We start from the raw sequence: 26,137 nt of genomic DNA, 5'->3' as shown, positions 1-26,137 counted from the left end.
TGAGTGTTTAGATTTCAACAAAGCCAAACTAGTCAGTGTGTAAGCAGATGTCTTTCACGTATTATTTGCAACGGTGTAGTACATGACAACCAATGACCTTATCAGAGACTGATGTATGAAATGGAGGCAACAACACGGGCTTTAAGTGCAATAAGCGCAAATAATGGCATATATACGCCACAAGTTGAAATATTGAGCTTTTAGTACGGCAGTGAAGTTAGGTGAAAAGGCACAAGAGGTCTGTGTCTATATAAAATAATTTAATTAGTAAGTCAACACATAAGTCACTAGTAATCCGTATGGCACGTCTACCTGATTGCTTCAAAACAAGGGTCTTGAAGAAAAGGTCCCCGAATTCCGGCTACATATGAATATGTCTGCTATTTGAATAATATTGATCGATAATATAAAGCCATAACAGACAAAAATGCATAATGTACAAGTAATTCGAAGTATAGCTGCATACCATCCCGAAAACGACTTCCGCATCTCCATTATCATTCTCGCTTGAGCGATACTCGACAAAAGCCATTCCTGCCTTGCCAGCATGAAAAACAAACAACTCAAAATTGCTCGCTTTGTGCAACTTCTGTACCCATGTACCCTACGTCCAATTTTTACTGATCGTACATGTAGTGGATACTTGTTGCAAGAAGGACGAACCAAGCAAGGTAATGAATCTTAGCTGTGGGTACTTGTAACTTGTTGTCAGGAGTCAACCAAGGAAGCAGTAAAAAGCCAACTGCAACGTATACACCTACCCGCTCCTAATACTTTTTTGATTCCGTGTTAGCGCCGCGAAGCAACTGTGGCTATGAGCAACGCCACTCCTAATTGAAAGAGCAATTCTGAAGTGAAAACGTTTTACAGAAACTGGTAAGTGAGCTCGACGAGGCAAAAATTATAAGAAGTAGATGAACATATTTTAGAAAGAATGTTGAGGTGAGGTGAGGTGAGGTGAGGAAGATACTTTAGAATGAAGGGTGACGTGAGGCGAGGAAAAAGTGTTCTGGAAAATGTTGAGGTGAGGTGAGGAGGTTTGAGGAGGTTTCCACATCTATCTCAAATACTTTTGAATATAACATGATATCTTACTACCACCGATTGAAATATTTTATTTTAAATGTAAGCGTTTAGTATCTAACTTGAATACGTTTTTGTATTGATTGATTGAAAAATAAAGAAATATGGAGAAGTGATAGTCCTGACAAAAGTCGGGACAGGCTATTCCAGAACACATGAATAGAAAGGAAAGTAGAGAAATAGAACAAATACGTACAGCCTCAAGATGACCAAGAAGCCTAACAAGGAACAAGCAGGATCCAACTAATCAATGAGTCCAGTTGATGAAACAGTAGTTCAAATGACCGTATACTAAATACTCCAATATCCCTCAACGCACTGCGGAATGTGCTTGTCCTTAGGACAGCAGATATCCCGCGGCACCTCACTGGATCTGCTGCTCTCTTTTCGCCCCAGCACAATATGCACTCTCCACGCGCTCATACTGCAAGCTCTCACACAACTCGCGGCTACTGGCCATTCTGTGACGCTTCCGTGGATCCCGGGACACGAGGTAGGCCTTCTTGATAACGCCCGCGCAGACACAATAGCCACACTCGCAACATCTACCAGAGCTCGACCGGTTACCCCTCTACCCCTAAACGACCTCTACCTGATGCCTGCACATTCGCCGGTGGCGCTGTGTCCGCACTCGGCAGTTCCAAGCGGACTCTACCTCATATGATCGTTTCTTACGTCTCATTGACCCCTGCAGGACTTTACTATTGCCCGCCGGTGCAATAGAGCTGAAGAGTCACTCCTCCATCGTCTTCGAATGAATGTTGCACGCACACCCTCACTCCTGTATAAAATGCGCCAGCCGAACTCCCCCAATTGCACAACTTGTTGCGTGGAAGCCGACATTGAGCACTATCTATTATACTGACCGGTATCTCTCTCAACCACTCGTCCTCCAACGCCATTTGCGACAACTTGGTTACCCCAACGTCTCTCTAGCCACACTGCTCGGCCCAGTCTTGCACAACTTTTTCTTTTTCAGGGAATAGCAAGTCGGCCTTCGCCTGACTAACCTTTCCTCCCTTTCTTTTTTCAATAAATATATCCCCTCCCCCTATACACACACCCCCAGAGCACCTGAGTGATTTTTCGTAGATGCTTAGTTTGAAGAAACACGGCAGGTTTAGTGGATACGCAGCGTATATACTGATGTGTTGGGCTGGAGAGCACGAGTGTTATTGCTGGGGCATGTAGAAGTTGTGGTCTGTCAAGGTAGTACCCTCTCAGTAATGATGAGCTACTCTTAGAGGCATTTGATACAGCATGACGACTCCACTCGGTTACTTTCCTGTCTGGGGCTCCTGAGTACCTTGAACGAGCTTGTTATAGATAGGGAGTTACTTTTTCGGGTTACACCCGATTCCGCCCGGTTATTCCCCCCGAACTGACCTCAGACCAATTCGGGTTAAACCCGATTTCTCCCCGAATTCCAGTCACTATGAAATCCTCAAGTGACGTTTCCACTGAAGACGAACAAAGGTCGCCACGTGTAACACATGTAAGAATGGGTCACTTACGTTCCCAGCAATACACCCACGTCTGTCAACACTGTCTATGCCTTCGGGGATTACCGCTGGAAGGTCACCATCCCGAAAAACAAAAAAGAGAGATTAGGAAGGACTTATTAGACAAGCGGAGAAACAATAACACCCGAAGGCACAATTATCGCCCGATTTCTCCCCAAATAACATATTTAAAAATACCGCCCGATTTTTACCCCCCGAATCTGAGAAAGCCATGTAACCCGAAAAAGTCACACCCTAGTTATAGATGAACAGCAGCAAAAAAAATCAATGAATTAGACTGGGACGAGGTAGATTCTGTACGTGGTGCTGCCACAGTTGTGCTGCCACTGAGTGTCCCATACGTGTGAAACGAAACCGAAGCTGTCTTTGTCATGTAATCGCACTTGATGACTGTGTGGAGAAAATAGGACCATGCAGTTACCGGGGCTGTTAAAAACAGGGAAGGGTAAGGGGCATATTTTCGTTACTGCAAAGAACAACAACTTTATTGTGAGATGATGAATGAGGAGTGTCATCGCCAGGGGCGATGCTCTACCCCATTGCTGGTGGTGACGTGGGGAATGAAATAATGAGCCCCTTCACAATAAGGACTGCCCCTATGGTGTCCAAAAATGTCAAAAGAGCTTTGAGAGCAGAGCGTTAGTGAGCTGGATTTGGCCAGGGACAAAGCAATTCTGATAGAGAGCGGGGGGGGGGGGGTAGTCCAGCTGATTAAGACACACGAAGAGTGCGGTTCGGGAAGGTTGGTAGTGTCGGCAAGGAAGAATGATGTGCTCTAGAGCTTCTACAGCACCGCAGTGCCAGCATCTGGGAGAGTCAACTTGTCTCAAGCGGTAACGCCACTAAGCTGTAAAAGCCACATCGAGTCGCATCCGATGAATTAATGCAGCATCTTGATGAGAGGTGTTACGTGGCATGCGAAAAGCGAGCGTTGGATCAACTTTTCTCACCATTGATGGGGGGAGAATATCAGTTGTGGGAAGCGGTTAGGCCTCATATCCTCCAAATGCCCATTTCCACCGACGCCCAAATCAACCAAAAGCTCATTTCATCCGAAGAAATATTTGGAGGTTTCGGGCTCTTGGTTGATCTGGGCACGGGGTGGCAGTGGCCCATATCCCCCAAATGCTCCTTTCATCCGAGCGCCCAGCACCACCGAAAGCGGGATACTTGAAATAACACCTTCCCCCGTTTGTGAGGGAGAGAAGGGTGCGCAGTTCTTGGGTGTGCGGGAATCCAATGTACTTTTTGCAACTGACTCAGAAGTGAAGTTTGCCAAGGAAAGGTATTATCGATGTCGATCGCGTTCAAGCAGTGATCCGATCCGAATAGAGATATTTTCCATATGAGTGACTGGAGTCCAGGCACTGTGTAGGTCATGATAGTGGAAAACAAATAGTAACAAAGCGCCCACGGCACAGGTCCCGAAAAAGGTTACAAGAAGGACCTCCTCCTTTACTTTTATTTAATGCTTTCTGTTAATACAGTTCAGACGTTCAGAAAACACTCTATTAACCGGCTGAAACAGCCCCTAGAAAAAGCTTGCAAGCAGTATGAATGCATGAAACCAATATATCGTCTGAACTATCAATCTCCTCAGAAGGCGCTTCAGGTTTGTGTGTTTTACGCCGTCCCGCTATATGTTCCAGCCCCAGGACATACCATTCCCATCATGTTCTTTTTCCGTGCCTGATGACGCGGACCTCCATGAGCTTCCGAAGATAGTGATTCTGCCGTGAGCAACGTGCATACGAGTAAAATTCATTTTCGAAATATATCTGAGTTCAGATCACTTCTTGAACCCGATCTCATTTGTACACACCGAGTGTCGTGTCATTTCTACCCACCCAAGCTCACACTTCTTTGATATAGATTCCGTGCATCAGCTCTCATTTTTATATCAGTCATATATGTTACATCTCGCGGAGATCTAGATGCTTGACCTCTAAGGATAATTATTAAGCACGGAAACAAAAGAAGCTGTAGAAGTCAGCGGACCGCGTACATCGAACGCTCACGTTACAGAACATTTCGTGCACCGAATGAGCAGCACCCAGGGACCCACGTGATAGCTAGAGTCACGTCACTCTCTCTGGTGAGCGGCAGGAAGCACAGCTCGAGGCCGACTTAACGAGAACGCGACTTCGACCGCCGAATCCGGTAGACCGCCACCATAGCGGCGCTTAGATTGAAATACAGGGAAATAATGTTTTGACTGTCCTACTTATGGCGAATTCGGGTGGTCATTTTATGGCAACATGGCCTAGCACTCGGAAATTGCTAGGTCGGCTCCCGAGCTGGATCACTGACAGTTGCCACCCGAACATGAGTGCCAGGGATCTAGCGGTTTTAGGATCAGGATCAGGCTCACGTCATCCCTTTTGAAGCAGGGCAGAGTTCGTACACTTGGATCAAGTTAGGGGCATCGCGGTCGCCCGTCTTCGGGTTCCGTCGTCTGCTAAATCACGTGAACTTCGACTTGCGGGCCAATGAGGGCACTCGTCACCGTTGCAGTGCGGATTTGACGACATCGGAAACAGTTGGGCAACCCACTGGTCGACAGTTTCGAGACCGTGCGAAAAAAGTGAAGCTGGCAAATTCTCGGCGCTCGGAAAGCGCCACGCGAACATGCGAGATTGCTTTGCTTTGACCAAACGAACATGACTGTTCGGGATCTGGAAAAAAAGTTGCCATAAATTATCACCCGAATTCGCCATTATGCTGCGAGGGTGCCCGCCTTGGAATGAGGCGTGGACTCGGGATTACCCTCAACTGTGGTTATCATCGCGACGTTTTTGTCAGTTTGAGGCGATTATGTAAAGGTGCATGCTGACCGATATCACGCGGATGCGACGCTGTTATCTCATTAACACACAAAGGTGGACACCAAATGCAAATTCCCTCGTTCCCGCATTAAATTTGCCACTAGACTCCGTGCATCCTCATTTGTCTCATCACAAATCTGAAAATGCTCAACTGAGCGAATGCGACCACCTTCGTGTGTATCAATGAGAAAGTCAGCGCATCCGTGCGATATCAGCCGACATACAACTTCACATAATCGCCGCAAACACAAACAAACATCGCGAGGATAACCGCAGCTGAGGGTAATCCCGAGTCCATACCTCATTCCAAGGCAGGCACCCTCGCAGCATAACAGCTCATGGCTCATCAGCACAGAGTCAACAGCTCATGGCAAGGCGGATGCTCCAGCAGCAACAGTGGGACAGTCGAAACACTGTTTGCCTTTATTTCTCGTAAGAGCCGCTAGGGTTGCTCTCTCCCCGACATTACCTCCGCCAGTCGAAGTGGCGTTCCAGTTAACTCTGCTTCGGGCTGTACATCGGATACTCCCACACTTAGGATCCGCTCGCCCTTCCTCCTTTCCCTGTCAAAGGGGGAAGCGTGTCCTTTCAAGTATCCCGCTTTCGGTGGTTCTGGGCGCTCGGATGAAAATAGCATTTGGGGGATATGGGTCACTGCCACCCGCGTGCCCAGATCAACCGAAAGCCCAGAAGCTCCGAATATTTTTTCGGAGGAAATGAGCTTTTGGTTGATTTGGGACGTCGGTGGAAATGGGCGTTTGGAGCTGCTACCGTGGGAAGCCAGGGGTGTCACGAGACGTCGAAGAATGGAACGACGAAGAAAAAGCAGGCTCGTATCCACGGTAGCAGATCATATCCTCCAAACGCCCGTTTCCACCGACGTCCCAAATCAACCAAAAGCTCATTTCCTCCGAAAAAATATTCCGAGGTTCTAGGCTTTCGGTTGATCTGGGCACGCGGGTGGCAGTGACCCATATCCCCAAAATGCTCTTTTCATCCAAGCGCCCAGAACCACCGAAAGCGGGATACTTCAAAGGACACGCGCCCACCGTTTAACAGGGAGAGGAGGAAGGGTGAGCGGTTCTCAAGTATGCGGGAATCCGATGTACAGCTCGACGCAGAGTTAACTGGAACGCCACTTCGGCTGGCGGAGCTAAACTCGGAGATAGAGCAAGCCTAGCGGCTCTTACGAGAAATAAAGGCAAATAGTGTTTCGACTGTCCCATGTACTGTTGCTGTGGGGGTGTACGCCTTGCCATGAGCTGTTGTATCGGCATTGCCCTTAGGTGTGGTTATCATCGCGATGTTTGTTTGTGTTTGCGGCGATTATGTGATGTTGTATGCCGGCTGATATCGCACGCATACTCATTGATTTATCTCATTGATACACGCGAAGGTGGTCGCGTTCGCTCAGAGGGGCATTTTCAGATTTGTGATAAAACAAATGAGGATGCACGGAGTCTACTAGGGAATTTATTGGAGTTGCTGTCCATCTTTGCGTGTATCAATGAGACAACAGCATCACATCCGCGAGATATATCGGCCAGCATGCACCTTTACATAATCATCTCAAACCCAAACAAACGTCGCGATGATAACCACCGTTGAGAGTAATGCCGAGTCAACAACTCATGCCAGGGCGGACACCCTCGCAGCATATGGCGAATTCGGGTGGTCATTTGGTGGCAACCTTTTATTTTTTTTTTTTATTTTTTTGCCGGATTCTGAGCAGTCAAACAATCTTGCATGTTCGCGTGGCACTTACCGTACGCCCTGAATTTGCCAGCTAGCACTTTTTTCGTCCGGTCTAGAAACGATCGAGCAGCGGGTTGCCCAACTATATCCGGTGTCGTCAAATCCGCACTGCAACGGTGGCGAGTCCCCTCATTGGCCCGCACGTCGAAGTTCACGTGATTTAGCAGACGACGGAACCTGAAGACAGGCGACCGCGATGCCCCTAGCGTGATCCAATCCTACGAACTCTGCCCTAATTCAAAAGGGATGAGGCGCGAGCATGATCCTGATCCTAAAACTGCCAGATCCCTGGCACTCATGTTCATGTGGCAACTGTCACGTGATTCAGCTCCGGAGCCGACCTAGCACTGATTTCCGAGCGCTAGGCCGTGTTGTCATAAAATGACCACCCGAATCAGCCATAAGTAGGACAGTGGAAACATTATTTCCCTTTATTTCTCCTAAGCGCCGCTATAGGGTGATTCTCGTCCCGATTCGGTGGTCGAAGTGGCGTTCCACTTAACTCTGCTTCGAGCTGTACTTCCTGCAAGTCACCAGAGAGGGTCGCGTGGGCTAGAGTCACTAAATAAGCTACGCTTCAGAGTATCGACACTGAGCCGCCATGTTGTTTCGGATGACCTCCAGCGCCATCCATTTAGCGCTCTTCGAAATGTTGTCTTCTTCCACTGCTGAACTTCACCTTCTTCTATTTCTACTGCCAAAATAGAGGTGGGGCTAGAGGTCATCCGAAACAACATGGCGGCTCAGTGTCGATACTCTGAAGCGTAGCTTATTTAGTGACTCTAGCGTGGGCCCCTGGCTGCTGCTTATCCGGTGCTTGAAATGTTCTGTAGCGTGATGCGGTCCGTTGACTTGCACAGCTTTTCTTTGTTCCCCTGCTTACTAATAATTCTCCTTAGAGATGTGACATATATGACTAATATAAAAATGAGAGCTGATGCATGATATCTATGCATGCAGCTTGAGCGTGGTTGGATAGAAATGACACGACACTCGGTGTGTACAAATGAGATCGCGTTCAAGAAGTGATCTGAACGGAGAGGTATTCCGAAAATGAATTTTATTAGTATGCACGTTGGCTGACGGAAGCAGCACTATATTCGGAAGGTCATGGAGGTCCGCGTCATGAGTCACGGAAAAAGAGCATGGTGGGAATGGTATGTTCTGTGGCTGGACCATATAGCGGGACGGTGGAAGACACACACACCTCAAGCGCCTTCTGAGGAGATTGACAGTTCAGACGATATGTTGGTTTCATGCATTCGTACTGTTTGCAAGCTTTTTCTATGGGTTGTTTCAGCCGATTAATGGCGTGTTTTCTGAACGTCAGAACTATATTAACAAAAAGCATACAAGAAAAGCAAAGGCGGAGGTTCTTTTTGTAACCTTTTTCGAGACCTGTGAAGTGGGCGCTTTGTTACTATTCGCTTTCCACTGTGATGACGTACACAGTGCCTGGACCCCAGTCACTAACATGGAAAAAATCTCTGTTCGGATCGGATCATTTCTTCTTCTTCTTCAGCCACAAAGGAAATGTCCCTTAGCCGCACAGGGCGATTGGCCAGGAATCTGAGAGGGGCGTATAGTTCCAGGGGGACGGGCGGGCGTTGTAGGTGGTCAGACTACTCAGGCCGGGCGATTCAAAAGCGGCCGCAGGTAGCAAAGAAGGCAACGACGCTGGACGCCGCTTCGGGGATCCATTTCTCGATGTGTGAGGCTCCGAAGGAGTAAGGACGATAAGGATAGAGGGATGCCTTGTCTGGCAAAGGGCAGGGTAATATGGTTGCGGCGAGGCCTGTCGTACAGGCGAGAGTGCAGCAGCAGATGCTCAGTGGTCTCGTCCTGCCCGCAGTGAGGGCACGCTGGCGATGGATGGGTACCCGCGCGGTGAAGGTAAAAGTTTAGAGGCAAGGCGTGGCATCGAAGACGCGTCAGCAGGACTTCAACACGGCGCGAAGGGCCGGTGTGCCACGCAAAGGAAAGGTGATCGTAACGGGGGTCAGGCAAGCGGCGTCCAGACAGCTCCAGCAGCCTCCTATATCTGGCCCAAGTTACTGCGGGCAATGGAGGTAACAGGTCGATGAATAGCCCAGCGAGGGATGCCTTGGCCAGGTTATCAGCCAACTCGTTGATAGAGAGGCCACGGTGTCCTGGAATCCACGTCAAGACGACTTCTGTGATATGACTTGGAGTAAGGGACAGGAAGGTCTTCCAGGCGTCGGCAGAGGGGTCCGACAGAGCTGCGATGACAGACAGTGAGTCTGACAGGAGCAGAACCTTGCAGAATTGAGGAGGGACCATGCGGAGAGCCAGTATCATGGCGAGGAGCTCGCTCTCAAATACTGGAGTGAAGTCCGGGAGGCGAATCGGGAACTGCGCATCCAGCTGCAGGAAGACAATTCCAGCACCCGCCAGCCCGGCGGACACGGAAGCATCTGTGGCAACAACCAGGTGAGACTGGAGCCGGCTGACGTGGTCCGTGAGGAGGGCCTCGAGCCTGGCCGGAGGAGCTAGGACACGTCCAGGGAGGACGGCTTCGGCGATCAGCAGAGACAGGTCCCTCAGCGGGTAGGTGGGTGGGGCCAGATCAGACAACGATATCTTCAGGGAAAGGCAGTCGACGAATACAAGTTGGGGGTGTTGGACCTGCGCCACCGCCGAGAGACCCACCGAGTCACGTTCCTGACGCGATTTCTTGAACGCGATCGACATCAATAATACCTTTCCTTTGCAAACTTCACTTCTGAGTCAGTTGCAGGATTGGATTCCCGCACACCCAAGAAACCGCTCACCCTTCCTCTTCTCCCTGACAAACAGGGGAATCGTGTCCTTTCAAGTATCGCGCTTTTGGTGGTTCTGGGTGCTCGGATGAAAAGAGCATTTGGGGGATATGGGTCACTGCCACCCACGTGCCCAGATCAACCGAAAGCCTAGAACCTCCGAACATCTTTTCGGATGAAATGAGCTTTTGGTTGATTTGGGACGTCGGTGGAAATGGGCATTTGGAGGATATAGGGCCTAACCAGCACGTGGATACGGGTTAGGCCCCATATCCTCACATGTGTCACATGTGTTGACGTCATTAGTTATGCGGACTGGGACGAGTAAGAGATGGATTGTGAAGGTCCCATATTGCGCTTCTCATACTCTTGTGTGGTATTCAGGGCATATATTACTGGAAATAGAGAAAATAACAAATGAAACGAAATGTCACTGCACAACGGGAATAGCCAATAACCGATCTCATTACCGGATGATCATTGTCGTTTCTGTTTCTGGTAATGGAGCACCGTCGTATGCGTTCTCGTTTCCGGTATCGTAACTCTAATTTCCCCAATTTCAGTAATATGCCGTCTCTGTTTCCATTACCATTACCGATTTAAATAAAATAAATCCGAGTTATTTGATTTTTTCAAATGATGTTTTTGCAACCCTGGCACCAACTCACCTCAACCTCAACTAAGCACCAAATACTAGTGCTGTATTTTATTTTATTTTATTCTGCACCTATGACCCCGCTTGGGAGTCTACGACAAAAGGGTTTAGGTGGTCTTTACTCTATACTCTACTGATTGTTTTTAATCATTCACTGCCATGTTTACTGCACTATCACAATTTGTAGGATAAAGGCAAGGACATATGAAAAGACACGGAACAGTATTTCTGCGCCCATGAAACTCATTACCAGTGATGGCCACTAACTACTTCTACAGTAGTTTAACTATAACTACTAACTACTTCGTGATGGAGTAGTTTAACTAGTAGTTCAACTACTTTTCTGGGGAGGTAGTTAAAACTACTTCTTTAACTACTGCAATGTATTTTAACTACATCTCTAACTGCTTAACGTTGTCCATCGACACCAATCCCATTCTATATAGTGTTCTTGGACACCTAAATATGAACCACAAGCAGTGATAAAAGGAAGATTTAGTACACATGCACGGCACAATTGCTCTGCACCTCCGTTATCATCAAACAATCAAGGTATCAAGGTAATCAATCATCAATCAAGGTAAAAGTCGGAAGCACAATCGTGCCATAAAGCTTGCAGCAAAATCGGAAGTAGTTGGCGCCTGCAGTAACCTAACTACTGTAATTAACTACTCGAAATAGTAGTTTAACTAGTAGTTGCACACTACATTTCTGCAATTAGTTGATAACTACTTTTTAACTACAATCAGGTAGTTTAACTAGTAGTTTAACTACATGTAGTTAACTACGGGCCATCACTGCTCATTACATCGTAGTTCTGCGCGTCTTTCATCGTCTGCTGTTGAAATGACATCGAACCACCCGAACTTGCTCGAACGTCGCAAAAAATTCGAAGGTTCGTCGAACCATTCGAACCGCAAGGTTGGACCTCGAACTTTGCGGTTCGAAAGAAGTTCGCGACATCCCCAACAAACTGCCCTATTTGAAAGTTCCCCGCGAAAGTTACCCAGCTCAATTCCAGTTTAGCTTCACAGATGGCGCGCTAAACCAAGGAAGTTTCGACGTGCGTTATTTTTATGTAAACCGCGATTTAAACCAACCGAAGGGAAAACCGTGTCTGTGTGTGCGTGCGGAAAGTGTCGTTTGTTTTTGTGCATTTACCGGCAGTAGTGAACAGGTGAACGAATTTATCCAGCAGAGGTAAACGGTGAACCATTTCACTCAAGTCTTGCTTTGAGCGCTTGTGAGTAATTCGCTGTGAGCGAATCGTTTCGTGCGTATCGTTATTTCTTTTAGCAATACATGGAACGTATGTAGCATATGCAACGTAGTATGTAGCGATCGTAAGTACGTGCGTGCACTCGTACACAAACAAGCAAACATTACAGCGCAGCGTACACTGCCGCAAACCGTACACAGCAGTTTTGAACCTATATGTTTTGAACTTTGTTCGCATACCGTTATCCTGTTGCATGTATGATATGTAATAGGCTGTTGCATATAATATCGTCTGAGGCGTTTGACGCATTCATAAACAAAGACACACTTTTGCTTCTGTGTCGCGTCTGAAGCTCACGTTCCGTGTGAAAAGTTTCTGTCACCATATTATTAAGAACAGCTGACGCTTGCCACAAACACTTAACTATACCACGTCACTCGTCAAAAGATCACCAGGACTGTTCGCGGTTCACCATGTGAGTCACGTCTGTTGCCGACAGGTTCTCTGCTTGAAAATGTGACAACCAATGAGATACGATTCGCGTTGTTCATTTTCGTGTCATGTTTTGTGTTGCGATGATTTACCTCAAACTTTTGCCATGTCAAAGCCCCAGTTCTTCAGCACTTGGCCCCATATGCAACTCCTCATAATACCAATTTCTTATTTTATGACATGTACAAGTGCTAAATAAGTGAGTTCACTGGAAAACAGAAGTTCACGTATCCAATGCGTTGTCGATAAATGTTGTGCTGCTTGCTGTAGCAACAGGAAACATAGATCAAACAGAAACAGTGCTTATACGTTATACTGCAGCAGCTTATTAGATTCCACAGAATAATGATGTTCCGAGTAATGATGGTGCAAGTTTCTTATATTACCTGCAGCAAATGATGGAGTGACTGCACCACTCCCACCCATTTTTTCTAGAAGGGCTGCTGTCTGAATCTTCCCCATAACAGAACTCCAGGGTTGTTCACACTTTTAGAAACATATGGGGAAGAATGGCTGAAGCGATTTATTGACTTCCACATTTTCAGTGTTATGGACCAAAACCAAGTCTCAGAGGACAGTTCGATATCCAACACCTATCCATCTTGAGTTACCGTCGATATTTGGCACCATGGCAGCTGGCTTGGGTCTGCTCAAAGCTGTCCTTTGCGTCCTCAACATTGGCGTTGTTGTAAGTCATAATAAATGAATGTGAATTGATCTTACATGTTTCTAGTAATATGAACCATATTGGGGCCACCCATTATATTCTCTGTATATTACTTGAACTCAACATTAAAATTTTGAATGGTTTGTAGATACTCTAAAATTGATGTTCAGCAACAAAATATTCTCTCATTGTAGATTACGCTTATATGCGTCCTCTGTCCTCTGTGCACATTGTCTCGCAAATATATTATATCTTTATGCTGTGATGTTGCTTGCATTCACTTAGCAGATGTAGAAACTCTGCTTCGGACACCCGCTTGAATCTGCTGAATATTAATGGTCCCTACTGCGTTTTATTCGAAGTAATATTCAGGAGTGTTTTAAAACTGAAGTGTAGATTGTAATGTAATGGTCATGAGCATGATCGTGAGGCATGTGCGTTCCGGGGCTTTGGGGGCCACATTCAAGAGAGCACGAGCACTGGCAATCTGATTCGACTGTACATAGTAAATGGTTTGCTTCTGGGACTACTGTCTTCTCGTAACACGACATGGTGGCAGGGATGTAGCAGCACCAACGACAGGGGGCATCTACTGTGAAGGGCCTTTTCTGACTGTGGAGAGGAATGCTGTAGTGATTTCAGCTGCATTTCATCCCTCGCACAAACGTGATCTTTGAACCAGCGAAGTTCAACAAGAGGAAGCAAGAATCGAATGAAACAGTTGAAGCTTTCGTTATGGATCTTCACAGATTTGCAGACTCCTGCAGTTATGGCACACTGAAGCAGGAACTTATCCAGGATGGGATCGTGGTTGGTATCCAGGATACGCACTTAAGTGTGAGCCTGCAACCGGATCCGGACATCACACTGGAGTCTGCAGTAAAGCAAGCCAGAATTTCCGAGACTGTCAAAAACATAGAAATCATAAGGAGAGGCTAGAAGAAAAACTGGGAGAAAGAGTGATGGGGAAGAGCAAAGGAGTTGTACGAAGGGAAGACCCTCTCCCAATGTCCTAATCCGGGAGGCGCCATGATCAATATTCTGGATTCGGCCGGATTCGGCCACAGCCTTTCCACGTGTGAAGACCAGGTGTGTTCGACGCAGTGGTATCCAATCCAATGTAAGTCGCTTCCCCTGGTCTGCGTGTGCCATGCTGTGTGCAGAGTGTGTTTGTTTTGTCTGCCATTGCCTGTGCGCTTGGATTTCTGAGGGTACGAGCATCGTACGGTTTAAACCTTGTGCTGCGACATGAAAGAATGGCGCACGGAACTCGTAGGAGACACTGTTCATAATACGCGAGGCCTACCGTATTGATCATGGCAGCTCGCATGTTAAGATGCCCCCTTCGCTGGCTTGGTTTCTAGTTATTATGAGAGTTCTATGGTCAAAAAGCAACAGCAGGAACTCAGGTCCGACCCAACTAATTCTCGTCCAGTGGATGAGATAGGAGAGGAGAGACGGCATTATTGATGTCCTGAATCTTGGAAGACAAAAGGAGGAAAGCCTGGGCTAGAGGCCAACCAGCGTCCAAGTGCCGGTGGTGTGGAGATAGCACGGCCCACACCAAGGAGCAACGTCCTGCGAACGGCAAAGTATGCAAGGCATGCCAGAAAATCAGCCATTATGCAAAGGTCTGTCTCTCAACTAACGCTCAGACAGCAGCAAGGAGGACGAAGGACGCTTCAAGGCACGCTGTTCTGGAAGAAAGTCTTCATAGGAGATGTGTCCGAGCCTACCTCCGAGCCACCCTGGTGCGTCACAGCCACTGTCGGCAAGAGTGCCCTTAGATTCAAAGTAGACACGGGTGCAGACGTGACAGTGATACCAGAGGAAGAGTAGCAAGCATCTACGATGACACAACTGAGCCCTCCTGATAAGCGGTTACTGGGACCTGCCCGTTTGGGCATGAACACCCTCGGTCGCTTCACGGCAGTAACCGGGTGGAAAGGAAGGACCAGTAGCCAGAACGTCTACGTGGTGAGAGGACTACGGCATGCACTACTGGGACATCCGACCATACGAGCGCTCCGGGCTCTGGCTTACATGCGAGAAGTAGAAACGGCTGACGACGTTGCGCACCATTTTCCTTTTCTCTTTTGTGGTCTCGTATGCATGAAGAAGCCTTACAGGATCGCTGTGGTACCAGATGCAACGCCATATGCAGTTACATAACCACATAGAGTTCCAATTTCCTTGCTACCAGCAGTACAAAAGGAACTTCTGAGAATGGAGCAGCTTGGCGTGATAAAGCATGTCGACGGGGCAACAGCTTGGTGCGCGTCGATGGTGGTTGCGAAAAGGAAGGATGGACAACTCAGAATATGCGTCGATTACGGAGAGCTGAATAGGCAAGTCCTGAGGGAACAATTTGTCGTGCCTACTGTTGAAGAAAGCCTTGCGAAGATTTCTGGTGCAAAAGAGTGGCGTAAAAGTGTGTGAGCAAAATCGACGCAAGTGCAGGATATTGGCAGATTCCGCTCGACCCGGAATCACAGGAATTAACCACATTTATAACCCCTTTGGGACGGTTCCAGTTCACACGGTTGCTTTTTGGAATCACCACGGTGCTTAAATTATTCCAGAGGGAGATGTTGCACATTCTAGAAGGTCTTCAGGGCCTTACGTGCCACATGGACGACGTCATTGTCTTCGGCAACAATGTGCAAGAGCACGATGAAAGGCTGCATGTGGTATTACGGCAAATACGCGACGTGAGTACGACACTGAATCTGGAGAAGTGAGAGTTTCGGAAGAGAAGTATGCTCTTCTTGGGACATCTATTGGATGAACGGATGGCATATCAGTTGAGCCGGCGAAGACCTCGGCCCAAAATGAGCCCACCTACTGATGTTGCTCAACTAAGGGCATACTCGGGTATGGCAAATCACCTGGTGAAGTTTTTACCTGGGCTGGCGGAGACAACGAAGCCATTGTAGGGCTTATTGGTCAGGGAGGCCATTTGGACATAGGGGCCACCACAACACAGGGCATTCAAGGTGATCCAGCACTCATAGGCTACGACACCAGTCCTGACGTACTATGACCCAGCCAGAGTCATAACACTGTCTGCGGATGCATCATCCTAGTTCTGGGCGTGGTGATCCTGCAGGAGACTTTTCCAGGTCAAAGGTTTCCCGTGGCATACACGTCCAGAGCTTTGACCAGCACAGAACAAAAGTATGCTCAGATCGAGAAGGAACGCCTCGCAATTGTATGGGCATGCAAACTTTTCAGGACGTACCTGCTGGGACTTCGCTTTGCAGTGGAAACAGATCACAAGCCATTGGTACCACTGTTCACTATGAAGCCACTTGATCAGCTGACTCCACGTCCGCAGGGCTTACGCATGCACATCCTAGAGTTTGACGTCACAATAGTTCATGTTCCAGGAAAAAGCATGTTCATGACGGACCACCTTTCGCGGAACCTATGCACAACCGGACCACTCGGTAATCATGTGGAGGTTGCAGTGGTACGAGCAGCTTACAGTTGACCTCCCTCCTGCCTGTGTCATCGGAGATGCTGCAGTTGCTCAGGAAAGAACTTCTAAAGGACGCAACAACCCGGGCTGTCATACATTTCTGCAAGACTGGGTGGCCGAAGGCCAAACTGCTAAACTGTCACGAGCTTAGGAAGTTTGCTAGCGTAAGAAGCGAACTCTCCCTCACGCAAGACCTGCTAATGCGAGAAGACTGGTTACTCATCCCCGCTGACATGCGACAGGGTGTCTTGGAACGACCACATACAGGTCACCAAGGTAGTGTCAGATGCAGAGCACGGATGCGCAACTCGGTGTGGTGGCCTGGTACCAGATTGCTGACTGTTGCTGACTATGAGGTGTCCCACTTGCATCCAGGTTCGGGCACCAGGCACCGAGCTTTTGCTACAAACGCCACTGCCAGATTTTCTGTGGCAGATTCTTGAAATGGACCTATGTTACGTCAGTGGGAATAGCTACCTGGTTGTTGTGGACTGTTTTTCGAAGTTCTTCGAAGTGGAGCAGTTACCAGCATCTTCTACAAAAGACATTATTCGGGTGCTGAACCCCCATGGTGCGCCAGGTTTGGTAATCCTGAAACAATTCGTTCTGATAATGGTCCGCAGTTCGCCTCTGAAGAATTCAGGGCATTCCTGGATGGTTGGGACGCACAACTAGTGACGTCAAGCCCTCATCATCCGCAAAGCAATGGAGAGACAAAGAGAGCAGTCCAGACCGCAAAGAGGTTCATGAAGAGGTCTTCTTACATCTCCACAGCTTTGCTCGCACACTGAGCGACCCCTAGCCCAGAAGGTTTTCCCGCTGCGGAACTACTAATGGGACGCTGCCTATGAACTACAGTTCCGATACACGCAAGCAACCTCCATCCAAGGTGGAAGTACCTTAGGAGGTTTAGGAAGCGCAACGCCTGACAGAAAACGACCCAGTTAGAAGGCTACAATCGACGTCACAGCGTCAGGGAGAGGCCACCAATCAATCCCCGAACAGCTGTATTTATGCACGCTGGAGCGTCACAAGCAGGGAGAGTGATTGGTCCTGCAAGAGAACCTCGGTTATACCTGGTGTAAACCGACACCGGGATGGTCAGAAGGACCTCTTGTCATCTGCAACTGTCGCCAGCTACAAGGGCTCAGTCTGCAAATCTTGTGACCGGAGCAACGGGCAAGGAAGGAACTTTGATGAGAGGCAGACATGTTTCTAAACGACCTCCTCGTTTTGGGTTTGAGTAGTTTATGGGAAAGGGGAGGTGTAGTGTAATGGTCATGGGCATGATCGTGAGGCATGCTCGGTCTGGGCATTTGGGGTGCACGTTCAAAAGAGCACGAGCAGTCTGATTCGACTGTACGTAGTAAATAGTTTGTTTCTGGGACTACTGCCTTCTCTTAATATCCGCTCGGTACACGACATAGATCGTCCCATTAAATTTGTCAGGTCCTGCTTAGTAACAAAAGTACAGTGCTCGTTATTCAAGATCAGGGGCCACATGGAAGTAAAATGTGTCCGTCATGCACTCTGAACTGATGAGAAACAGTGACGGGGAAATTATATTCTACAAGAGGGATGTAGCAGGGGAGTTGGTACATGTTCATATCAACTTTTCTGCAGCACAGGAGTCAAAGACAAAAGGTTAGAATTACAGAGACAGGGAACAGGACACTCTCAGCTGGATGACGTTTATTAGTCAGGAACATATTTATACACTTCAGTCACACGGGCACCCAAGTACTTGCTATGTTGACAAAGAACGGTAAGAACAGGTTTTTCTTTGCACCACACAAACATTTGGCCTTGGGTAGATAATGGGAGCATGTAATGAAGTAGAATGAGGATCCTGAAGTGGGGGCTGACAATTGTTCATGATATGCCAGTGTGGGTGAAGATAATCAGTTTCTTCATTTGATAGTGCTACTGAAGGAAAGCTAATGCATACTTCACGCAGATTTGTGATGCAGAGCACCTCAGTGATTTCCCAGCACTGTCTGGTCTTTGTGTTTAGATACAACAGACGTCTGTTTGAACTTCTGAGCACATGAGCTCCGAAGCAAGTCGTTGGGTACCCACGTGACTGAAGTGTATAAATATGTTCGTAACTAATAAACGTCACCCAGTTGAGGGTATGCAGGCGTCCTGTCCCGTCTCTGTTATTCTTACCTTTTGTCTTCGTCTCCTGTGCTGCAGCAAAGTCGATAGGGAAATTATATCCACATGTTGGCAGGTGTTCTTGCATTCAAACTTCCTGGTTTCAATTTTGTGTCTAAGTTGTCTATCAAGCCACTATGTTTCTTTTCCTACAGGGCTTGGGTGTCGGTGCAATAGTAGTCGGAGCACTGGTACTCTCCAACCCCAACTTGCAGGAAGTGAAGGATAACTTGGAACAATACTCAAACTACTCCACGGCTGCTGGTGTAGCTCTAGCAGCAGGTGTTGTCGTTATCCTTTTTGGCTTGTGTGGCTGCTGTGGGGCCTGCTTTGCCATTGGATGGCTGCTAATCTTGGTAAGCTGTAGCAACCTCATACTCACTATATGTAAAAGGAAAAAGAAAGAGAGAGAGAGAGGGATTCCTCCATTTTAACTTAAAAAAAAGGGCTTCCTGCAGAAGTGATGCCTTCTCAAAATCCAGGTCACATACATTCATGTGGCGAATCCTAGAACCGTTTCTGAATTATTTCAAGGTTTCGTAACAGATTGGTGACCTTGTGAAGGTTAAAGTGCAAGTAAAGAAAACAGTTTGCTTATAAGTTATAACTAGGGTTCCTCGCCTTCAGCGATTGTAATTTTTGAGCCTTGATGATGTATACCTATCGCAGCAATTTAACGAGGGATGCAACACAGAAGAAGACAAGACATGATGACTGTTGTCGTGTCTTGTCTTCTTCTGTGTTGCGTCCCTCGTTAAATTGCTGTGATATGTCTACACCATTAAGTTACCAACTACCCCATATATCTACAGTGCGAAAATTTTTTAGACGTTCCGAAACACGGCAAAAAGTGAGCACAAAACCAAATTACACTGATACAAGTTTTTCATACAGGATAATTTCTCTTTGTCATCTATCTTCGCCCTGCCTTGTCATACCTCAGAAAATATAATTGCAGAAAACGAGACACCCTACTTAGAACCATTGTAGAATATGAAGAATAGAGACCGGAGGGTTTATGGGGATTATGCTAGCACAACATAACTGTTTACTGCACTTTCTTGCAATGCTGGATTCAATGTTTGTTGCTCGCACCTTATGCTCACTGTTCCTAGTGATATTCCCAGTGCTGATGAAAGTGCACTAAACAATTTGTTGTGCTGTGCTTTTGTAGAAGGTCTTGCACGAGGTGTTGTCCTGTGACTTTTTTTTAATACGGAAGAGAATTCACTTGTATCTCATGTCAGCATTTTAACACTAAATGATTCTACTTTCTCTATGTTGACTGTCCTTCAAAAATGGTATGGGAAGAACATACAAAGAGGCTAAAGTAATGTTAAAAGTTGGTTGTGTTGTGTGTGCAGTTCGTCATGATCATGGCGGCCCTTGTTGTGGTTGAAATGACAGTCATGGGCCTTGTTTGGAAGTACACAAGTGGAGAAGAGGTGAGTAAGACCATGAAGCAGCAGAGTTGCAGATTCACTAACTTTGTGCCATCAGTTCAAGTATATCTGAAGTTAGAAAAAATCCACCAGAAGTCTTTTTGCTAAAACTGCTCATTCTGAGAAATTTGGAGTATGCTGAATATACCGGGTGTTTCACATAAATACCCCAGCTGAATAGTTTGTAAGCAGGTGCGCTATCGAATAACTTTCTTTGTGGTAGAGATCCTTGGGACATGTGTTCAAAGTGCTTCCCTTCAGCAGCAAGGCAGAGGTGGTGCCTGGTCGCTTGCGCAGTCCTATGCAGCTGCTCTGTTATCTGCGAGCAGGAGTCTACTATTCTCTAAAGTCTCTAAAGCTGCAGGAGTTTCCGGGTCTTTGTCGTAGACACTGTCCTTTACCTGGCCTCGGAGGAAAAAAATCATTGGCGTCAAGCCCGGGAACCAAACTGGCCACGGAACAGGTCCAGAAGGTCAACTCCAATGTCCATTAAACGCAGTGTCCAGCCGTGCACAGGAACGGCGTTACGTGTGAGCTGGGGCACTGTCGTGCTAGTACTACATGCTACATCGTTCAGAAAGAGGCATTTCGTAAAGGTAGTCGTGGACAACGCTGTTTAGATGGCCGTCAAAAAATGTGGTTCAAGGATCTGGTATCCTTGAATTCCACACACATTAAAGGGACCATGAAATGATTTACGCGAATTCCGAGTACTCTGCAGGAAGTCGTTCTAATGATCCGTCACTATCGTACACACATCGACTTTTAACTGTATTCAGTACAACGGGGGCGCAGTTATCAGACGAAAATAGTAGGGTGTGACCGCTGGATATGACCGCTGATATACTGAAGCATGTCGAAAATAAGTCTGCCAGCCTTGCTCTGTTCGAGCTCACAGCAGTGTACCAGTTAATCCACAACACAAAGGCAATGTGTCATGACACAATTGCATTACCAGTAAGCAGAACTACATTTACTTTTCAAACCATGACCAATCAAGCAGGCACCGTTCTGCGTACGCTCCTCCTCCACTTCTCTTGTTTCTGACTTGTTTAATTTTTACTGCTCACGTGTAAAGGGAAATGTTGGGCGCTTGCTCAATCACATATTCGTCCTGTAAAGATACACAACAGGCCTACTCCATTCCTGCTTCATTCGTCAGCGTGGTGCCTCCTCTCTGAAGCGCAGACACCGCAGCGTGTGCGTAGGGCGCAAGCCGCGGCGCTCACATGTTCAACGTGTTAAAAAGACGTTGAAAGCATACCTACTATACATCCTCGTTCGACTGCTAGGTGAAAATTTGCGAAATGCATGATATGGAGACCAATGTTTCCTCGTTCGGGGATGCTCATGCTGACTTCTTTTATGTCCGAACCGTATTGTTGCGAACCGATTACCGCTATTATTTTTTCCAGTTCTGCTCCGGTTTGGGTTCAACAGTGTTATAAAAATTGCGGTTCGGGTTCAGGTTTGGTTCCGACAAAAATAACGGTTTGGGTACGGTTTTCGGTTCGGGTTCGGTTCGACACCCTGATTATACTGCATAATACTTAGGGCCAGGAGTTTTCGGGCTTCCCTCGAATGCATAACCGGTCACCTCAGGTTAAACACGGTATTTGGCCCCCGGGCAACGTTAGAAGCATTCCGGAAAATCCGATTTCTACCTGTAGAAATGAAAAGAGTGTTCGAACTACGATTGGTCACCACTATGCAGAAAGCTTGCATGTTTGATTTATCCGCGCATACCGGTCCGAGCCGATCCAATCTACGGCGTTTCAAAATTTTACCGGGACTGTGTACTGTACTGCTGCGTTGAAATCTTACCTGACCCATAGAAGAAACTGTATGACAGAATCAGGGAATACTTGTCATCACAGCGACATGCCAAAACAGCTCAAGGACGGAGGCCGAAAAAGCAAGTCAACCAACAACCTTTAACACCACCAGAGGGATAAAGAGAAAGTGTGAGCATTTTGTTTCTTGGGTGCCGCCGCCATGTTTGCGATATGTTCAAAAGCCTGAACGAACAATGACACATTATGAATGTGCATGATCTTGTACGTCAAGAAGGACATTGAGTAGGTTTATCAATGCTGAGTGTTCTCGCTCATTCATGGCTTGTATATTCTAGTCAGTATGCCATGGTTATGGCGTTTACCTCTATGTTCCTGAAAACACTTTGGTGTTCCACATATCTAACTGTTCAATAAAACCCGAATGCTGCTCATGAGCATGGATCGGCACTGTTTTTAAACCTGAATTTGCAGGAGTTAATGCATCCAACTTTAATGCTCGATTTTTAACCCCGAATTTTAGAAAATCAATTTCCTGAAAAGTTCATGCCCTAATTATACAGTCAAACTCCTTTATAGCGAACACCCTTTTAACGAAAATACCACTACAGCAAATTTTTTTGCGGTCCCGCTGGAGCTCTATAGGTCCAATAATGGACATCCTTTGAACGAAAATACCTTTACTGAAAATTTTTTTTGCTGTCCCCGAGTTTCGTTGTAAACGAGTTTGACTGTAATGCATTATGATAATAAAGAAATACATAACTTTTTGAAAAGCCCAGGGCATACACAACATTTATTTCACAATTTACAGTGCCTGTTGTATGAAACAATAGATGCATTACTGATTATTTGGCTTTAATAACATTTTCTCAATTCAATCTCACTCAATCTTTGAGTCAGTGGTGGATACAGAGGGGGGCAATCACTGCCCCCCCAAAAAAGTCAGTTTTATACATTTCATTTCCCTCTCTCCCCTCTGTTAGATTCAACTCTTTAATAGGAGCAATCAATATGCAAGAGACGAGTGAGTCGCCCGTGATACATGAGTTCGGTCTGTCCAAGCAGCATCGACTGAGGAAAAAGCGTCAGACGTAACGCGAGCTCCCTTTTGCTTCTCAGCCTTTAGGTACGTTGCACCCTCACGTGGAGAGCTTCGGATACAGTTGCACGTACGGAGAGCACAGGGAACATCCAACATCTCCCTCCTTAACTCTGGTCGTTCCCATTACGGGCTGGTGGCGTCAGATGTCTTCCGTAACATGACGTAGGTCCAGACGCTTCCGGTACTGTTTGTGGAGTTGTCCCATCGGATGGACTTAGAGGAGGAACGCAGGGCAAACTGGAAATAGACAGCTGATCATTGTCAATGCTGCTTCCTCGGTGGTCAAGCACTAAGTGCTTTGCATTTCGGCAAACGGTGCCCTGATATGTGATACTGATAACCCAGTAGGACCGAGGAGTGTCAGCCACACTCAATATCGTTCCTTGCCGTTTGAGGTTGGTTACCCAGACCTTCTGCTGAGGTTGGAACTCCTCACGTTCTCGAACAGAATGATGCCTGTTGAAATTTAATTCCTGACGCTTACTTCTTTCGCCTTCAAATGCGCTCAGCCGATCAGCATTGGGCACAGATGGTAGCAGCAGCTCCGCCGCGATAGGTGCAGCTTCGTCCCACCTTAACTTGAACACGGCGCCGGCCTGCGGAGCAAGAGGGACGACAGCCCTAGCGGTTCTAACTAGAATTATCAGGAGAGAGCGTTGAGGGCTGTCCTACTCGCATCAAGGGGGTATCCGTCTGAGAACAGGTGCTCCGCTTGGAACGGGCAACGGTAGGAGCCGAAACGCTTCAGCTTGTTTGTAGTGATTACGTGAGCTTGTGGCATCTGATATCGCTGATCGCTGTGAAGCTATATCAGTTGCCTCAAAACTGCCGTTTTCTTGCTATTAACTGCGCGGGAGAGGCTTTGTGCGTTCAAGCGCTACAAGATAATTTCACTTGCATAACGAACTTGATTTATTCTTGAAGCAGCATGAAAGTGGTAATGGACAGTGAACATGTGAATAATGCGAGCGAGTAACCACATTGTGATGTCGCATCGAAAATTCCATCCTTGCGACGTGCGACCAACGCAGTCCGAGCATTGACTGTGGGGTCTCCCATAATGTGGCATAATTAGCCATAATCTCCCATAATAAGCACTGCGTTGTACAAAGCTTTCTGTACCATAAATTATTTTGATGTATAGCAAGCTGCTCTTTCTCGTTTTGTTGTTGTTGTTTGAAGATATAAATAAAGGGTAGCACTCATAAGAGCGCCGGCTTATTTAGTTAACATGTTTAATTCCTTCGCTAGCATGTATTGTCGACTGCGACACAAGTGAAATCACCGGGAGAATGGAACAAGCTTGTCAACTGGCTGGCCATCGCGAACATATGATACAACGTGGTACGGAATGTGGTGCTTTAAAGGGACGGTCTCGTACTCCCTGCCCCTTTCATAAAGTGTACCATTCGATTGCCCTTTGTTGAAAATGGAATACTGCTAATTTATCCGACAAAACACGCCACAGTTATTAAATAACCGAATTAAACTGATAAAGATTGCAGAGCACGCCGCGATCTGTGTCGGCAACAATAAGAACGGCCACGTCGCCCTGCGGGTAAGTCCGTGATAGGATACAGAAATCGTCTGCTTTTGCGCGTGCTAGTGCATCGGTGTGAGCAGACGACTTTCAGACGTTACTGGGCACCGCGGCAACTCTCGTACATTTTCTTTCAGTTCTCAGGTGAAAAACGCGCATTCTAAGTAGTGGCAAGCATGGTGGTTCAGAACAACTATGTTAATCCTCAGAAACAAGTTAAAAGTCGCAGAACAACCCCATCCACAATCACAAATCTGAAGTCGCTGGCCATCGGCGCGCGCGGTCGCATTACAGCTCCGACCAAAAATATATTACGCGCGCTTCCATTGCACTCCCCGTTGTACACTGATCATGCTTCGAAATGAAGTGTCGCTGACGACGTACATGGAGAAGGAGAACGTGTTTATTTAAAAACTGCATTAAATACTCGCGGAAAGAAAACACGTGACTTAGCTTCCACGTATCCGATTGTGCGCCACATTATGGGAGACCCCACAGTCAATGCTCGGACTACATTCTCCGCTCGCGGAGGTATATGCCTGAGTGTCCATATTTCGAGAGCAAAGGGGATTACTCAAACCAAGGTCACTGTACCAAGGTGCTTCTGACAATTGCCGTGACAACGACGACGCACCCGCGGGCCGACGTCATAGATGACGTATGCATGAGAGAGGCGCAGCTTTCGTCGTCTGCTTTTACGGCACGTTTCGACAAATTCCTCGAAAACGACTTGGTTATTCCGAACGAAACTTTGATGGTTGTATGTGTACAGTACTCGTGAAACTAGTTTTGGCTAAGTTACGGAATAGCCCCGGCTGTACGAGACCGTCCCTATCTTTTCCAGTGCAATGCATTCAGGTGTATTATTATTATTGCATTGCTTTCATTCTATTGTTTAATTCCAATCAACGTGATGCCACTACAGCAATATGACGCATACCAATGACATGTTTGTTAACGTAGTTACTAACGGCGCGGACAATCACTGATCAGATGACAAAGATTCAATTTCAATCGCCCGCAGCAGTCTCAAGACCACTCTGGAACGATGTGTAGATAACAAATGTCTACGTAACTTAAGTCAACGCCTGTCTGAAGCGGAGCACCAGTTCTCAGACGGGCACCCTCCGTGACGCGAGTAGGACAGCCCTCAACGCCCTCCCCCGCTAGTTCCAGTTAGAGCCATTAGGGTGTCGTCCCGTTGTTTCGCAGGTCGGCGCCGTGTTCATGTTAAGGTTGGACGAAGCTGTACATGTGTGTGCAACCGTCTGTTGAACAGCAGTTCAGCAGGGCTGAAACCATTGGCCAGGTGTGGTGTCTCCACCTGTATCTCAGAGCGGAAGAAACTATGTCCGACCTCCTGTAAGCCTGTTCCCAAAAGAAGACTTCCTCGTCTTCCACTTTATTCACATGCCCCCCGTGATGTGGCTACATCATCTTCCTCTCACTACACCACACCAGGGGCGTTGCTCGATACGCTAGGATGCTCTGTAAGGGTCAGAAGATTTCGAGATCTTCGCTTTTACAATTTTTCCGCTGCTCAGCACAACCATTGCTTTGTGGATATTTGGGGCTCGAAGTAGTATCTGATCGAAACTGTGGCCCGTTGTCCATGACCAC

General features: G+C 47.1%; 1 protein-coding gene across 4 annotated transcripts in view; it reads left to right on the top strand.

Annotated features, from left to right (window-relative positions):
* Positions 1 to 11,673: 11,673 nt before the first annotated feature.
* LOC135394325 (23 kDa integral membrane protein-like) overlaps positions 11,674 to 26,137 on the top strand; it is a 39,817-nt gene continuing 25,353 nt past the window's right edge. Inside the window, exons 1-4 of one of the 4 annotated variants that reach the window (XM_064625016.1) lie at positions 11,674 to 11,821; positions 12,878 to 13,020; positions 18,793 to 18,993; positions 20,002 to 20,082. In XM_064625016.1, the coding sequence (XP_064481086.1) occupies positions 12,961 to 13,020; positions 18,793 to 18,993; positions 20,002 to 20,082 (342 nt within the window). In that variant the 5' untranslated portion in view covers positions 11,674 to 11,821; positions 12,878 to 12,960. Of the gene's footprint in view, positions 11,865 to 12,011; positions 12,316 to 12,372; positions 12,532 to 12,877; positions 13,021 to 18,792; positions 18,994 to 20,001; positions 20,083 to 26,137 lie in introns of those variants that run through there. The other 3 variants (XM_064625018.1, XM_064625017.1, XM_064625015.1) reach the window with 3 other exon arrangements.

The sequence above is a fragment of the Ornithodoros turicata genome, chromosome 5 (assembly GCF_037126465.1).
Source record: "Ornithodoros turicata isolate Travis chromosome 5, ASM3712646v1, whole genome shotgun sequence".
NCBI classification, from domain to species: Eukaryota; Metazoa; Arthropoda; class Arachnida; order Ixodida; family Argasidae; genus Ornithodoros; species Ornithodoros turicata.
This window is presented reverse-complemented; position numbering and strand designations above follow the sequence as displayed.